The 17628-nt window shown below is 51.4% G+C and overlaps 1 protein-coding gene across 3 annotated transcripts in view; it reads left to right on the forward strand.

The window, feature by feature from the left end:
* Nucleotides 1-17628, forward strand: part of GLI2 (GLI family zinc finger 2) — a 228405-nt gene that overhangs the window by 204370 nt on the left and 6407 nt on the right. For all 3 annotated transcript variants that reach the window (XM_084774666.1, XM_084774667.1, XM_084774668.1), the window contains 8 exons: nt 1266-1467; nt 3323-3539; nt 4557-4679; nt 9483-9617; nt 11733-11882; nt 13276-13440; nt 15227-15508; nt 17177-17513. In XM_084774666.1, coding sequence (XP_084630792.1) covers nt 1266-1467; nt 3323-3539; nt 4557-4679; nt 9483-9617; nt 11733-11882; nt 13276-13440; nt 15227-15508; nt 17177-17513 — 1611 coding nt within the window. The remainder of the gene's footprint in view (nt 1-1265; nt 1468-3322; nt 3540-4556; nt 4680-9482; nt 9618-11732; nt 11883-13275; nt 13441-15226; nt 15509-17176; nt 17514-17628) is intronic.

A 17628-nucleotide genomic window follows, 5' to 3' on the forward strand; every position in this document is an offset into this window, starting at 1 on the left:
GAATGAGGTGCTCAGAGAATGCACGGAGGGAAGCCAGTGTTGCAGCTTAATGCTCCACGCTCAGTCATCTTTTCTAGACTTTGACCCTTTTCTTCATCATAGCGAAAGGCCCACTCTGCCCATCCACACCGCTTGAAGAAGCCCTAGGAATTAGCCATTTCACCCAGACATGTGGACAGGGTCAGAGGTACCATCCTCAGGGCTCTGTCTGACTTCACAATGAACCTGTACAATACAGCATGCTGCCTTTATTAGAAGGAGGCAGGGGAATGTTGTGTGTTGTCCTGCACAGCATTTGGGCAGGACCAAGGCTGCTTACAGGCAGCATCTCCAACCAATGTGTGTGTGTGTTTGTGTGTGTGTGTGTGTGTGTGTGTGTGTGTGTGTGTTGCCCAGAGCTCCCAGAAGGAGGCCAGCAAGGCAGGGGAGCCATTGCTCCTCACAGGTGTCTCGAAAGACAACGGCATATTCCAGCACTCACCTTAATTTGCTATGGTCCAGGCCACCCATCACCTGACTTCACGCCTTATGGCAGCCTTGAAGGATGCTGCTAACATAAGAACCCCACTGTAAAGTGCCAGGTGAGAAAGTGAAGAAACTTTAGGGACTAGAGTCATCCAGTGATGTCAGACCATTTCTAAGCCACTGGTATCTAGAGAAGAGATTCAGAATTTCTCTCGGAGCTGATGCTGAGGGGGAAGAACAGAGTCGGACCTGGAGTGCCAGGAGTGTGTGTGTGTGTGTGTGTGTGTGTGTGTGTTTGTGTGTGTGTGTGTGTGTGTATGTGTGTGTGTGTGTGTGTGTGTGTGTGTGTGTATGTACCTTTATGCAGGGGTGCATGTGTGCAGGTATATATATTCAAAACAACACATTCCCATTAGCTCAGGTGGCTCATAGCTGAGGGTCTCCAAGTGTGAGCACATCTGTGTGTCATATGACCCCTTCTTGATGCTCCTCCTCTGCCTCTGTGGTTTCTCACAATATCCTTCTCAGTAGGTTCCGGGGAGCCAGCCGGATGCCAGGAGTGTGGAGCACCCATCCAGGCCTCTGCTTAGCAAGTGTCCTGCCAGGTGCAGGGGGTTCTGGTGTGATCCAAGCTGCGACAAAGCTCATGACCCTGTGACCCCTAACCCTGCTTACTCTCCTCTCTTCAGTGATGAAAATGGGCCCATCACTCCACACCGTGGCATGGAAAAACCATGAACACTCATAATGTGGGTGGAAAGCCGGTGACACTAACATGCCTTTTGTCGGCTGTCTCACAGCATCGAGATTCTCTAGCCCACGCGTGACCCCCCGCCTGAGCCGCAAGCGGGCTTTATCCATCTCCCCGCTCTCAGATGCCAGCCTCGACCTGCAGCGTATGATCCGGACCTCGCCCAACTCGCTGGTGGCATACATCAACAACTCCAGGAGCAGCTCAGCAGCCAGTGGCTCCTACGGGCACCTGTCAGCCGGTGCCCTCAGGTGAGCCCTAGCAGTGGGAGCTGGCCAGGAGCCATGTGGCACAGTCTGGCCTTACAGCTTTATACTGGAGAAAGGCGTGCTAGTGTTGATAATTCAAAAGCAAGAGTGAGGCTGGGCTCTGGTAGAGTCCTTGGCCGGCATGTACAAAGCCTCGGCACTATAAAAAACCAGGCATGGTGACACATGCCAGTCGTGACAGCACTCAGGAGACTGCAGCAGGAGGATCAGACGTTCAGAGCCATTGGTTACATAGTGAGTTCGAGGACAGCCTGGGCTACATGAGACGTTATCCGAGAAGAACAACAAAACAATAGTGACACAGGGAGTTCACACCAACACTGGAGTGCATCCTTACACAGTAAGATGTGGTTCCACTATGACGTCAGAGGTAGCCAAGGTCAAAAGCGGTCTTCTTAGGAGCTGAGGAAATGACATAGTGGGGAAAACAAAAACTAGCCACATGAGTATAAGGACCTGAGTTTCAATCCTCAGAGCTCAGGTCAAGAGCCAGGCACATAACACAAGGACACAGAGCTCAGCACTCCTATGGGGCAATGGAGGTGGAGACAAGAGGGCCCTTGCAAGCCCACAGCCAGCCAGCCTGTAATATACTGTTACATGGCACATATTACTGATAGCAGAAGTTGTCTCTGCCTTCTGTATGTATACCCAAGGCATGTTCCTTACCTACATTTACAAATGCTCAAAAATGCCATACATCTACACACATATACACATACACGCACGTGCACGTGCGCGTACACACACACACAGAGTTGTTGATAAGGTGGCTTTCCGAGTATTCCACTAGTGTGGCAGAGGATATAGTTGCTGACTAACATGAAAGGCCATGCCAGGTGTGACACGGATGTGGTCCATGGCCTAAGTGCATCTCGAGGACTCATAACAGTTGTCCTGTGGTCTCATCAAAGCTGTTCTCCCTTGTTCCATTCTGTGCAGCACTAGACCTTCTGCGCACTAGATCCCAACTAGCACGACTGAAGCATGTGCCTGTTCTTGTGAGAGGGCTGGATACAGGTGCTTACAGTACGTCGCTTACAGTACCTGCTTCATCACAAGTTGCTCTCACACTGAGCTAAAGCCACACTGAGGAACAAGAATTTGAGGCCACATGGCATTGCACACACATAGCTACAGACATTTAAATAAAAATTTTTTAAAATCCCCGCCCCCAAAAAAGAATGTGAGGCTGACATAGCTCTGAGTTCCCCTTAAGACATTTAGGCTTCATCTTTTGCCAGTTATGGGGTGGCCTGGACCTCTGTCTCCAGGAGCATGTCCCCAGTGCTGTGGACAAGACCTCCTACATAGGGCCTCCTCACGGCAGCAGCTCCCACTTCAGAGATGCTGCGGGGAGCGAGGAGGAAGCCATATGTCTCTGGTGGCGGAGCCTCAGAGGCCACCAGCATTCCCTCATCTCTTGCCAGGAAAAAGTGGCTCACAGGCAAGCGTATGACAGCTTGTAAGTATAGAAAGCTAAAGAAGAAAAGGAACGGTGTGGGCTGAAGGGCTCAGTACCAATGAGGAAGCACAGTGGTCCAAGGCCAGGTGAAGTTCAAATAGACAGTAGTGCTTTGCGGGGGAGCATCTCGGGTGTCAGAACAGAGAAACAGCCAGCTATGGGATTGAGGTGGGATGTAGCACCTGCAGGGAGCCAGCCAGCCCAGGGTCAAGGTTGTAGTCCAGGAGCTAGGTGTGAGCAGTAAAGCAAGGACAAGCCATGGTGTGATTAGCACTGTGCCATCTTGAGCCTCAGGGTACAGTCCTCTCTGGCCAGGAACTGTTGCTTTGACGGTGAAGCCACACTCCTTTCCTCCTCTGTTTTCCATCGCAGCCCAGCTTTCACCTTCCCCCACCCCATCAATCCTGTGGCCTACCAGCAGATCCTGAGCCAGCAGCGGGGCCTGGGCTCAGCCTTTGGACACACGCCACCCCTGATCCAGCCTTCGCCCACCTTCCTGTCCCAGCAGCCCATGGCTCTCACCTCCATCAGCACCATGCCTCCCCAGCTGAGCAGCAATAGCAGCGATTGTCTAAATGATGCCAACCAGGTAAGTGGGCGCAGGGAACCGTGGGTGGGCCATTACTGCTCACCCAGCTGCCGTGGGCAGTTCATCCCAGGAAGCTGAGAGAGAGCTCTGCACTTTAGCCTGGCTGGTTGGTTGCTCTTAGGACAGAGGCCACATGAGGCCTGAAACTGGGCCAGAAGCCCTGGCCTGGACCGTGGTAAGCCCCCAGTCACTCAGTTCTGTCTCCTATGCAAAAATCAAGCATGAAGGGATGGAGGAAACCGTTTCATGCACAGGGTCCTGTGCCACACAGGGACCACTGCATGTGTCGCATGAAACAAGGTGTCTGGGCTCCCCTGTCCCTGCTGGCCCTGAGTTGGAGGAGCAGTCCAAGAGACTCAGAAGGGAGGGGAAGCTAAGGAGATGAGTCGGTGGTCGAAGAGTTTGTTTTGCATGCATGAGGACCTGAGCTTGATCCCCTGTGTCCGTGTTCAAAACGTCAGGCATTGCCCGGTGGTGGTGGGGCACCCCTTTAATCCCAGTGCTCAGGAGGCAAAGGCAGGGCAATTTCTGAGTTCAAGGCTAGCCTGGTCTACATAGTGAGTTCCAGAGCAGCCAGGGCCACACAGAAATACCCTGTCTCAATAAATAAATAAATAAATAAATAAATAAATAAATAAATAAATAAGTAAAGCCAGGCATAGTGATGCATGCTTGTAATCCTAGCTCTAGGGAGGTGGAGGAAGGTGGCTCTCTCAGGCTTACTGGCCAGCCAGCCTCGCCTAATTGGGGAATCCCAGGTCCCACCCTCAATAAAACAAGGTGGGTGACTGAGGAACACACTTGGGTGTAACCTATCATCTCTGCCTATATGCATGTACTTGCACAAAAATATACATATGTGAAGCAGGACATTACATGTGTACTACACATACACACAAATACAGGGCTCTCCCTGATGATCAGTGAGGGTACACTCCAGAGACACAGCCCAGATAAAATTCGGGTGTCCTCTGCCTTATGCGTACGTGACAGACTGTGCTCTGCCTCCTCCCTCAGAGCAAACCGAGCAGCGAGTCCGCTGTGAGCAGCACCGTGAACCCCATCACCATTCATAAGCGCAGCAAGGTCAAGACTGAGGCCGAGGGCCTGCGGCCAGCCTCCCCACTAGGACTGACACAGGTAACCTGCTGCCTGCTGCCACTGTCCTTGGGCTGGGACCCAGCTGGATCTCCTGGCTTGGCTGTTGGGCACTTAGTGTGGAATGGATGAGGGAGGGTGGATGGATGGGTGTGTGGGTGGATGAATGGATGCGTGCATTCATACGTAGGTGGATGGATGGATGGATGGATAGGTGGGTGGGTGGGTGGATGGATGCGTGCATTCATACATAGACAGGTGGATGGGTGGATGGATGGATGGATGGATGGATGGATGGATGGATGGGATGGGTAGATGGATGGATGGAGGGATGGAGGGATGGAAAATGGAATGGGTAAGTGGATAGATGGCCATCTGCAGAACTTAGGTAGTCAGTATGGGTAAACTCACAGAGCTGTGATCCTCTCTTGCCTCAGTACCCTGCACATATATCATTTTTATCAAATATAAATGAATAAACGAATGAACGTTCTTCCCTTCCACCTTGCTACATGTGCTAAATGTCTGAATGTCTGAATGAATGAATGAATGAATGAATGAATGAATGCATACATTTTCTTCCCTTCTACCTTGCTTCAGGCTGCAGTTACCCCTACACATACTCACAGCCTCAGCCTTGAGACTGTGCTGCTCAAATACCTTGAGTGGCTCTGGTCCTCAAGGCTGCCCTCTCTCCTGGGGCTCACTGCTCACACTGTATCCATTACTACTGCTGTTCCTGGGGAAGAGGACTTGCAGACACTTGGATGCCAACTTCTGGGTCACTTCAGGTGGGAGGAAGGGTAATAATTCCTGGTGGGGAGAGAAAGGATGGAACAAGTGTGGCCTGGGGCCAGCATGCTGAGGCTCAGCCTCTATGGAGATCTCTTTGCTACTCTCAGGGCAGGGGTCTGACATGTGAAAGGCTTAACATCTGCAAACTTGGCTTTAAGCCTCCTAACCCTAAGCCCTCACAGTGGCATAGTCTTCCAGTTACCCCCTGAGTTCGTAGTCACCACGGATGCGGATGCGCAGGGCCTCCCTCCAGTCCCTGGCTCCCAGCATCTGCTGGCCCATCCTTTATCAAGACTGTAAACCATCAGGTATGCTCTAGGCACTTAATTTTCATGAAATATTGAGTCCTCTTATTGTCAGGCAAACAGAGGGTTTGGTGACAAATTCTTCTCCCCTCACCGACACCAGCGCCAGTCTGAACATGATGCATAGTTTCCACGAGGCTGGCCGTCATGGGGAGGGGGTGCGTGTTGGAATTGATGAGGACAGCACACATCCAGGGAAGATAAACATGCAGGAATGTTGAGGGCAGGGAGGGGCCCCAGGATGGGTGCTTGCCAAGCACCTCGGAGTCTCACTCACCATCCGTGCATAGTGCCCTACACTCTAGGAAAACTACTCAGAGGCCTTCTTTACCAGCACCCACAGCCTTTTGGGGGCACGAGGAGCATTTTACAAGGAACTGGGAAGATGATTCAGTCAGTAAAGTGCTCACCACACAAGCATGAGGACCCGAGTTTGAGTCTTTGGCATCCATGTAATAAAGCTGGACACGCTGACACGTACCTATAATCTCAGTGCTGGGGAGGCAGAGACGGGTGGAGCCCTGGGCCTTGCTGGTCAGCCAGACTAGCTGTATCAGCAAGCTCTGGGTTCAATGAGGCTTTGTCTCAATAAAGCACAGTGGGCAGAGAGTGAGGAACAACAGTAAAGGCTGGCCTTTGGCCTTCAGCTCACTCACAGCAGTGTACCTGAAAACACACTCACACACACACACATAGAGTCACACACACACTCATACACACACACACATTCACATACACATACACAATTATTATACAAAGTTACATAAGGCCAGTTTCATATAAGTGTGTAAGGGTATTTCACGAATATTCTCCCCACACCCTGGCTCCCTGTCCCTTCTTGCTAGCCCTGTTCCCCCTGGTGGCTTTGCTCTTACTACTCTGATGTCATCTGTACAACTTACGACTCCATTTATCTATAGAGTCAAGGACTCACAAGTGAGAGAAAGAATGCAGTATTTGTTTTTCTGATACTGATTAATTAATTCCCTTCCTGGGATTATGTTGTTGCATCCATCCAACTAAATAGGGGGGTGGAATCTAAAGTCAGGAAGATAAGGGTGTCCACTTTCCCCACTCTTGTTCAGCGTAGCTCTTAGAGTTTCAGTCAGCACAGGATGATGCGACGGGTGAGTAAGTGGGCTACAGATAGGAAGGGAAGGAAGCAGAGCACCCCTATTTGCAGATGATATGACCCTATACATGGATGAGACCCTAAAGGCTCTGCCAGCAAATTCTCAGAGCTAATAAAATCGTGCAGCAAAATGTCAGGATACAAAAAGAACACACAGAAAGCAGTGACCTTCCTGTACACCAGTAATGTGCAGAGAAAGGGATCATAAAGGCCCATTGGGCACAGCGACACACTCTGGAGGTGGAGGGCAGGGGGACTGGCAATTTCAGGCCAGCTTTGGTAGCACAGTATGTGCAAGGCTTGAGCTACACGAATCCCCTGTCAATGAAGGAACGGGGCACAGGAAGGCAGTCTGGTCCCAGTCACTCCACAGGGCGTTTCCTCACGGCGTCAGGCTCTGTATCACTCCATGTGTGGTTCCCTGCAAGGGCCTGCCTCCCTTTGGCAGAAGGGATAGAGTAGTAATTTTGCTCTCTGCTGAAGCCCTCAAATTGCAGACTGGGAGAATTCCTGCCTTGGCCTTGGAGCAGCCCACTGCCGGGCCCGCTGGTGTGATCGGAGCATCGTCTGTAGTGGATGAGCCATGAAGAGATTCCGAGGTGTTCTGCTGCTGTTGCGCTGTGGCCGTTAGGAGACCTTCCTGCCTCCCCTACAGCCTCATCTCAACAATCCCCAGCTCCTAGTTACCCTGAAGTGAGGTGTTCTCCTGACTGACCTGCCCAGTGCAGCCCATGAGCTTGCTTACCTCAACGTAGTGACAGCATTGTCCTCTGCAGAGCAAGGGCATTTGTTGAGGGTGGCCCCCACAGTGGTGAACCAGGGGTCCCTTTTGGAAGAGGTTGGAGCCCCAGTGCAAACTCAGAGAGGGCCTGTGTCTGTGGCTCACCACGGGAAACCCTGCTCTTCTGAGATGAGCTCGCTGTCACTAAGTGACCACGCCAGTGGGCACTCACTCCAGTTCTTGGCCCTGTTTGCCAGCACTGTTCTTGCTTCTCTGGAGGCTCTTTCTTCTGTTTATTTTCTTTGTTTTGCAGTACGGGGGAATTAAACCTGGCATCCTGTGTGTGTTAGGCAAACACTCTGGGTCTCTAGCCACAACCCAGAAGCACTTTCAGAGAGTCAGGTTTACATTTCTGCTGTTTTTAAAAATAAGTTGAACATGGCTGGGCCGTGGTAGTGCATGCCTTTTATCCTCGTATTCCACTTGGAGGCAAGAGAGTCTCTGAGTTCGAGGCCAGCCTAGTCTACAGAGCAAGTTCCAGGACAGCCAGAGCTACACAGAAAACCCCTGTCTTGAAATTTAAAAAAAAAAAAAAAAGTAAAGCAAGTCTTTGTAACATTGCCTCTGGCCTTCGTTTGGCTCCCAGAATGCCTGGCAGACCCTGTTTGAACACTGGATTGTCCTCAACAGACTTCATGGGCCGTCCTTGGACTTTGCCTCCCAGCCTGGGGCTCCTATATCTGCCCCCCAATTCCAGGCAGGGCCAAAATGGCCTCAGAACCCTAGTTATGGTCAAAAGAGTGCTCCATTCCATGATGTCACTGTACTAAGGCTCTCTGACCAAAATCGAATAGGACGGAAAAGGATTCGTTACCTTACACTCCAGGACAGCTCTGTCACTAGGGGCAGGAACACGAGGGCAGAAATCATGGAGGAGCATGGTCTGCTAGCTCATGCTCAGCTAGCTAGCTTTCAGCTGAGGGCCACCTGCCTTAGGGATGGTGCCACCTACATGCCCACAGGCCGACCGAGCTGATCTAGGCAGTCCCTCGGTTGGGAACTCCTTTTTCAGGTGATTCTTAAGTTGACGATTAAAGCTAACCAGAAAGGAGGCACCAGCGGGGGAGGCGGAGGCTACTCCAGACTCCGCATGTGCTGTAGAAAGGAGAATTCACATCTCCCTGCGCTTCCGTCTCCGTGGCTGTGGTACAAGAATGAAGGCCCCGAGTCTGGGGCTGTGGCAGGGGACTGGGGCACGCGTTCTCTCTGCGGGGTACTTGACAGCTGGTGGTACTGTCACGATGTGATGTGAGCCGAGTACCCACACGCACCTGAGGAAGAGGAAACTAGGAAAAATAAATCATTTGGAAGGGCAAGGACACACACACACACACACACACACACACACACACACACACACGTAACAGTGTTTCCATCTTCAGTGATTGTGGGGCTCACCTCAGATACTCATAGTGGGAAGCAAACCACAGAGGTAGAAGTCAAGGGCCTTCCTTTTTTTTTTTTTTCCCTATTCATATGCAAATCAGGAGGGGGAGGGGCTTGTGCTGGTCAGAACCCTTCACTGTGACCAGAGAACAGGAAGGGCCCAGGACAGTTACCTGCAGCAAGTGGTTTTCTTAGACTGAGCTGAGTGTGACTCTGTGTGCATATGTTGTGTGTGTACACATGGATGCATGCATTGTATATGGTCATGTGTGTGTGTGTGTGTGTGTGTGTGTGTACATGCATACATGTACTGTATGTGTGAATGTGCATCCACACCTGTGCCAGCCTGGGGTCCCTGGTGTGAACCCTTGAGTGTAATCTCACGCTCTCCTCAGGACCAGGTGACCAGGCACGGCTCATGTGGATGTGCTCTTCCCTTGTCCCAGGAGCAGCTGGCCGACCTTAAGGAAGACCTGGACAGGGATGACTGTAAGCAGGAGGCTGAGGTAGTCATCTACGAGACCAACTGCCACTGGGCGGACTGCACCAAGGAATACGACACGCAGGAGCAGCTGGTGCATGTAAGCTTCCGTCCCCAGCTCCTGCCTAGGGAGGCAGAGCCCCAACCACAATGGACCAAGAGCCTTCCAAGGCCTGTGCTTCAAAGGGGGGAGCCCCATCCCTTGCAAGTGGGAAGTATGGTGACCAGGTGCCTTAGAGCGCCCTTCCCCCACCCACATATGTAGTACATATATGTAGTACATGTAGGTCCAAGAAAATACAGAAGTGTAAGAATAAGGAAAAGGAATAATGAAGAACACACACACACACACACACACACACACACACACACACACACACACACACGAGGAGGTATGTAGTAAGACTGAGTGCTTCCGGGGCTTGAGTCTATGCTTTCAACCTCTCTGGAGTAAACAGGGGAGCTGTGGTGATCAGAGCTGAGGATTGCAGGTTTGAGCACTTAAAAGCAAGTGGACAGGGCTTGAACGGGGCTCATGCAAAAGTGCAGAGGTGACAATGTTAGAAGGATGTGTTGTCCCTGGCTAGGAGACAGCTCAGTCAGCAGAGAGCTTGGGAGGCCTGGTTTTCAGTTCCCAAGAACCCCTTTTAAAAGGTGCTGGGCATAGGGGGCTTTAATCCTAGTGCTGATGGGGAGGCCAAGGAAGATGTGTGCCTGGGGTTCTCAGGCCAACCCTGACTTACCAGGCCCGCTTACCTGCCCGCTGACTCACCAGGCCAGTAAGAGTGTCTGCCTAGAAAACCAAGGTGGAAATACCTGGCAGACAGAGTCCCTTAGCTGGAGACCTGGCCTGGGAATTGCTTTAGGGATCTCTCTGTGGCCCTAGGGGATCACAGCTTCCTGGCCTTAGAACAAACAGCTCTACGGAGAGGACCTGCCTTTGCCTAGCACTGCCTCTCCTCTGGGAAGATGGATGACAAGCCAGAGCCCCGTCCGTTATTAACAATTTGTCGCTAAGTAAACCAATAAGAAAAAAATGAAAGGCGTAGTCAGGAAGCATTTTTCTCATTTGAAAGCCTTTATGAATGGAGAGGGAGGCTGATAGGAAAAGATTTTTTTTTCCTGGAAGTTCAAAGGGCTGCTGTTTCACTTGCTCCCGTGGTGGTGTTATCTGTGCGTGACAGTTGGGCACGCTGCACACAGGGCATCAGGCCAGTGGCTTTTCATCTTCGAGGACAAGGAACTGCCAGAGCCTGCCACTCCATTCCCAGACAGCTGTGTAGACTGTAAACGTCTTTGTCTGGGGAGAGACTGCGGAACAGGAGCTCACATCTCCCAGGAGTACCCTGTAAAATCACAAAGGAGCAGAAGGCCAGTCCCTGGCATATGCAGCAGCAGCAAACAAGAGAGAACAAGGTGGAAGGTGGTGTCCTCAGCCCCCAACCCACATGGACACCATGCACACATATAAGAATGCACATACACTCCTACTTGTGCATGCATGTTTGCGCACACACACACACACACACACACACACACACACACACACACATACACACACAGGCTACTGCAGTGATCCTTACCAAGGTGAGTGCTCTGCATGTCTTAGGTCAAGGCTCTGGGATGGGGCGATGGTCCACTGAGGGCAGGAAGTGGTGTGTGAGAGGAGGGCTCTGCACATAGGATGGGCCCAGCTGAGTAGAGTGAGGGACCAGGGAGGTCGTTGTTTTTAAACAAAATTCCCAAAGTTCGATTTTACCAATAAAGACTCAGGAGCTAGATGCTGGAGTGAAAACCTACTAGCTCTGAGAGACAGAGAAAGCACCCAGCTGACGTCACTACTGAGCCAACATCCCAGAAGGAAAAGGCCCCTTCTCTGTGCTGTCTTAAAAACCCCTCAAGCTGAATGTCCCTCCTTTCTACTTCCTGGGCCTCTCTCTATCCATCCTCCAGACTTCCTTTCCCTCTGGATGTTTTTTTCCTATGTTCACTCCCTGTCAACTGGTTGCTTGCTCTGCCTCTTTTGGCCTGTGGTTTACTTTATTTAATCCTGTTTACAGAAAGCTCTTGGGTTCTCGGTGTGTGCTAGGGCAGAGCCGCACCACAGTTAGAAACAGGTTTTTCCAGCACTCAGTCTCTGGGTTCACAGTGTGATGGAATATCCTGCACCGGGCCTTGAACTCATACCCAGCACCCTTGACTTACCTCCCCACAGCACATCAACAATGAGCACATCCACGGGGAGAAGAAGGAGTTCGTGTGCCGCTGGCAGGCCTGCACCCGGGAGCAGAAGCCCTTCAAGGCCCAGTACATGCTGGTTGTGCACATGCGCAGGCACACGGGTGAGAAGCCGCACAAGTGCACGGTGAGCCTCCTGGGACGCGGTCAAGAGCGAGCCCTGTCCCCCAAGCCCCTCCTGTGGGTTCAGTTGGTGCTTCCCAAGGACGAATGACATCGAACCGACTACTTGTGCATTTAAAAACATCTTAACCACATTAGTTTGTGTGGCAGGGGAGAGACATATGCATGGAAATCAGAGAACAGCTTGCCAGAACCCTTTCTCCTTCCAGCATGTGGGTCCCTGAGATGGTGTTCCGGGCATCAGGGTTGGCAGCGAGCACCTTTACCCATCCAGCCATCTCCCCCGTCACTATTGTGCATCTTCTTTGGGAAACAGTATTGCCATTTTATTGCTTGGTTACAAGGATTCTTTTTGTAACTAGGTTCTAGATCATTACCAAACACACAGTTTACAAATACTTTTTTTCCCCCAATTCTGTGTGTTGTCTTCATTTTCTTGGTAATTTCCTTTGATGCACAAAAGCTTAGTTTAGGGAAATCCAGTTTTTAGCTGTTGTGTCTAAGAAGTGATTCCTTATCCCCACGGTCCCTCCTGCTTTGGTCTAAGAGTTTGGCAGGTGTAGGGGATAAAAAAATAGCTCAGCTGCTAATGGTGCTCGCCTGGCACGCACCAGGTCCTGCCTTCCATCCCCAGTACCACACAGGCCGAGTGTGTGAGTGTGCCTATAACCCCGACACCCGGGACACAGCAGAGTATCAGAAGCTCACGACCATTCCTAGCTACACAGTAGGGTTGGGGCCAGCCTGGCTGCACGAGATCCTGTCTCAAAAAACAAATCAAAACAGGAACTAGAGAGATGACTCAGCATTTCAGAGTACTCATTTCTGTTCCTTGAGGACCCAGGTTCAATCCCCGGCACCAGCATAGTGGCTTCCGTCCAGCTGTAGCTCCAGGTCCAGAGGATCCAACAGCTTCTTCTGGCTCTTTCGATGCCAGGCACACATGTGGTGTGCAGACATACGTACAAACAAAACACCCGTACACATAAAATAAAAAATAAATAAGTCTTTCAAAGCAAACAAAGGACAGTTAAATAATAAGAGCTACACAATGGAGAAATCAGAACCCTCATATACTGCTGACAGCAGTATAAAACAGTGACAAATTGGGCAGCTTTTGTTTAGGTAAATATCACATATATACATACATGCTCATGCATTTCAGAGTGAAGCTCTTCTATCAAGGTCTTATGTCTGAGTTATAGTTTTATACCATCAGCCCTTTCAGGGTTTTCTAGAGGAAAGAGTGACTGTCATTAGTAAAGCACACACTTTGGGGCACACAAGTGGGACTGAGTGCCACAGGAGAGGGCAGGGAGGGAGGTGCAGGAGAGCCTGTGTCCAGCTGCCTGAGTTGCGCCTGGAGTGTCCTTTCTCACCTGTCCGCCTCCTTCCAGTTCGAAGGCTGCTCGAAGGCCTACTCTCGCCTGGAGAACCTGAAGACGCACCTGCGGTCCCACACAGGGGAGAAGCCATACGTGTGCGAACACGAGGGCTGCAACAAGGCCTTCTCCAATGCCTCGGACCGCGCCAAGCACCAGAACCGCACCCACTCCAACGAGGTACTCAGGCCTGGCCTGTGTAGAGATGCATGCAGAGGCCCTGACACGTGTGTAAATGCACTGGCCCTGAACTGGTGCATGGCTGTGTTCTAGTCTCATCTCTATTGCCGTGGTAAAATACCCTGACAAAATACAACCTGGAGAGAAAGGGACTCATTTCAACTTACAATTCCAGGTGACAGTCTAACGTGGGGAAGTGAGCTCAGGAACCTCAGCTAGTCATATCACAATCACAGTCCAAGAGCAAAGTGAATGTGTGTGCGCATGCTTACTTGATTGATTGCTTGTACTCAGCTCCGTTTTCTCCTGTCCTGCCTAGGGAATGCTTTGCCCACAGTGGGCTGGGTCTTCCCTTATCAATCAGCTTAATTAAGACAATTCCCCAGGGACATGCCCACAGGCCAAGCCTAAACAGACAACCTCAGTGGGATGCTCTTCCCACAGGATTCTAAACAGATGAAGCACAAATAGTGCTCCAGTACCCCTCCCCTACCGGCCGCTCGCCTTACTCAAGCCCCGCATGCCAGCAGGCCTCCCTCTACCTACCATAGCCTATCCCCCAAAATAGCAGATGTGCCCTAAAGTTCCATGGCACACTGACACTCTCTGTACCTCAGTTTCTTTGTATATATGAATATTTTGCATCATGCATGTGCCCACCCAGAAGAGGAGGGTCAGATCCCCTGGAACTGAAGTTGCAGATGGCTATGAGCCACCATCTAGGAATTGAACCCAGGTCCTCTGCAAGAGCAGCAAGTCCCCTAAACCACTGATCTATCTCTCCAGCCCTGGAAGAAAAAGTATTTCTAACAACTTAGATGCATTTCCAAACAGCCTCTGAGCCTCTTGGTGCTTCTTCAGACTAAAGCCAGCCTTGGGGAGGAGTGTGTGTGTGTGTGTGTGTGTGTGTACACATGAACATACATACACATACATACAGGATATGGGGGCATGTGTATATTTATATGCATATGTATAGATGTGGAAGTAAGGTATGTTACATATTTATATATGTATTGACTGGAAAATTAGCACAAATAGTGTATGCATATACAAGTATATATGTTTGTGTATATATGAGTGAGGGTGGTGCAGATACGTCTGTGTGCAGATATAAGGTGTTCATGTATATAAGTATTTTATGCTCATATATGTGGGAGTGCATATATATAGATGGAGTTACTTCAAGTGTGTGTGCAGTTGTATGTGCATGGTGGAATGCATATATGGAGTGCATGTGGGACCAAGTATGGGTTTGTAAGTATATCCATGTTTATGTAGATATGAGTGAGGGTGGTTTATGTTTGTGTATACATGTGTGTATGTATGTTATATGTGTGTGAAGATATGTGCAGGGTTGGTGTATATATACACATATATACATATACATATACACATACATATATATACATATATAAAAAATGGCTTGTAAGTGTGTACAAGCGCCTAGGACAAAGACAAGATGTTTGTATGAGATTCACATCTCTGCCCTGGAAAGACATGGGTCATTCCCACACTCTTTCTGATCATCCGTGTCACCAGCTTCTTGTGGCAGGAGTTCTTTTGACACTGTAGTTCCTCTGCATGCAAGGGTAGTACACAGGCAGATTGGGAGGCCGGGCTCCTGTGGACTTGGCCTGGTGCACTGTGAACGAGGTAGAGCATCCATCCCCTGTGCCAGCCAGGGCTGCCAGAGACCATGGCATGGCTTCAGAAGAGCTATTGCACCCATTCAGAGTTTTCCCTTGAGTCCCTGCCCATAACCCAGGCCTGGCTCTCTTCCTAGAAACCCTACATCTGCAAGATCCCAGGCTGCACCAAGAGGTACACAGACCCCAGCTCGCTCCGCAAGCACGTGAAGACCGTCCATGGGCCAGACGCCCACGTCACCAAGAAACAACGCAACGATGTGCACCTCCGTGCTCCGCTGCTCAAGGAGAATGGGGACAACGAGGCCAGCGCCGAGCCAGGTGGCCGGGGACCCGAGGACAGTGTGGAGGCCAGTAGCACCAGCCACACTGTGGAGGACTGCCTGCACATCAAAGCCATCAAGACAGAGAGCTCCGGGGTAAGACAGAGCCGGGTGCCCAGTCAACAGAGGGCAGTTCCCCAGCTCCGCGTGAGGCCCAGAAGCCCAGCCTCCTTTGAGGGTTCTGTTAGAGCACCCCCTTCTCAGAACAAAATGGTGCCCCATCTTGCTCCAACTCAGCTTTCCTCCTTTGTCACCTGGCACTCCTCATGAATTCTGTCTTGTTTCATTCCCCTTCTCTGACCCAGCTCCTGCTGGGAAACTGAGGCTGGGCTGGGGGAGTGCCCTTCCTCCATGCTGGCCCCGCACAGGATGTGTTCGCCTCCGGTACCCTGGTGGGACTGTAGGTCCCACCCCTCTGTCCCTGTCTGTGTCCTCCCCGACTCTAGCCTCCTCTCCTTTTGTTCTAACCACCTGTTCTTTGTCTCCGCCTCTTTTTCCCAACTGTACCTCCCCTAAGGATAGACGCTACTGAGGTGAGCAGAGGACTGGGGTTGGAGGGGGGGTGGGAGTGCCCAGGGTGAGAGGGTGGGCTGGGCAGAGATTGAACTGGCTTTTGGAGAGGCAGGTAGTCGGGTAGCACCAGATGAATAGGTAGAGGGAGACAGCAAGAATGTGGCTGGCTGGTGTGGAGAGGAGCGGATCCATAGCAAGTGAGGGTAGGGGTGGGGTGAGGTGAGGAGATCGAGGGAGGGCAGGGGTGAGTCCAGACTAGATAGAGCAAAGAACTGTGAAGGGAAGCATGGTGAAGACCAGGGATAGCCTGCTTGTCGGGAGCATCTCCCTTAAACTGGGCATGTAGTGTTATTGCATCTTCCCAAGAAAGAGGCGGGGCCAGGGACATCATTTGACCCAGAAATAAGCCTCAAACTACTGCATCCAGATGTGCTGCCCTGCCCAGGTCTCAGGCAACACCGGATGCTGTAGTTCTGTGGTGCTCTTGATCTATTTGCCTACCCCACGCCAGCCCAGAGGGAGAGCCAAGTATTGTGGCTGTGACAAGTAACCCTGACAAAAGGCAAGGGAGGATGAGTGTGAGGAGAGGATTTGCATTACAACTCCACATCCCTACCCGCCATTTTGGGGAAATCAAGGCAGGAACTCCAACATCTCGAGACACCACACGCACACACAGTCAATAGCAAAGAGTGCATTCTTGTCACTCAGCCTCACTCTTAGACAGCTCAGGTCACACACAGCCCATGACTTGGTGCCACCACATTCAACGCAGGTCTTTCCACATTCAATTAACCACTAAGACATTGGGCACACCGCCTCGCCCCCCTGCGCCTACCATTCTTTCCCTTCGTCACCACTGTGCAATAGATGGCAGCTGGCCAATATGCCATCAGAGCTCTGTTATCCCTCACTGACTGTGGACACGTCAGCAGGACTGTGGTCCTGCTTTCTGGGTAATACCTTTGTTTCTGGGTAAACTTAATCACCTTCTCCCTACCATGGGACAAATCCTTGGTACATGGAAGGCAATTTGGGTCAATCTCATAGTTGAGGAAGAGGGCCAAGGTTAGACTTAACCATCTCACGCAGGTACACAAAGGATGGGTTGCAAGTGCCTCTTCAAAGTAGTTCCCTGCTTCCTTGTGTCCCTGCCCAAGCATGCGCAGCATGGTGTGAGTGTGGGAACGTCACAGGACCAGGTGACCTCTCACACCCTCTGAGCCTGTACCTTCTGCCTTGTCCCTACAGCTGTGTCAGTCCAGCCCCGGGGCCCAGTCATCCTGCAGCAGCGAGCCCTCTCCCTTGGGCAGTGCCCCCAACAATGACAGTGGCGTGGAGATGCCAGGGACAGGGCCCGGGAGTCTGGGAGACCTGACGGCACTGGATGACACGTCTCCAGGAGCTGACACCTCAGCCCTGGCTGCCGCCTCCACCGGTGGCCTGCACCTGCGCAAACACATGACCACCATGCATCGCTTTGAGCAGCTGAAGAGAGAGAAGCTCAAGTCACTCAAGGATTCCTGCTCGTGGGCCGGCCCAGCTCCACACACCCGCAACACCAAGCTGCCTCCCCTCCCAGCGAACGGTGAGTGAGCCCCCCACCCCCACCCCCGGGCTTATCCGGCCAGGTGAGGCTGTTTCCTCCAGGCACCACGCGCAGTCTGACTGGCTGCCCACATGGGACAGATCAGAAGGTTACA

Source organism: Acomys minous (genome assembly GCF_964271855.1).
Source record: "Acomys minous genome assembly, chromosome: 1".
NCBI lineage: Eukaryota > Metazoa > Chordata > Mammalia > Rodentia > Muridae > Acomys > Acomys minous.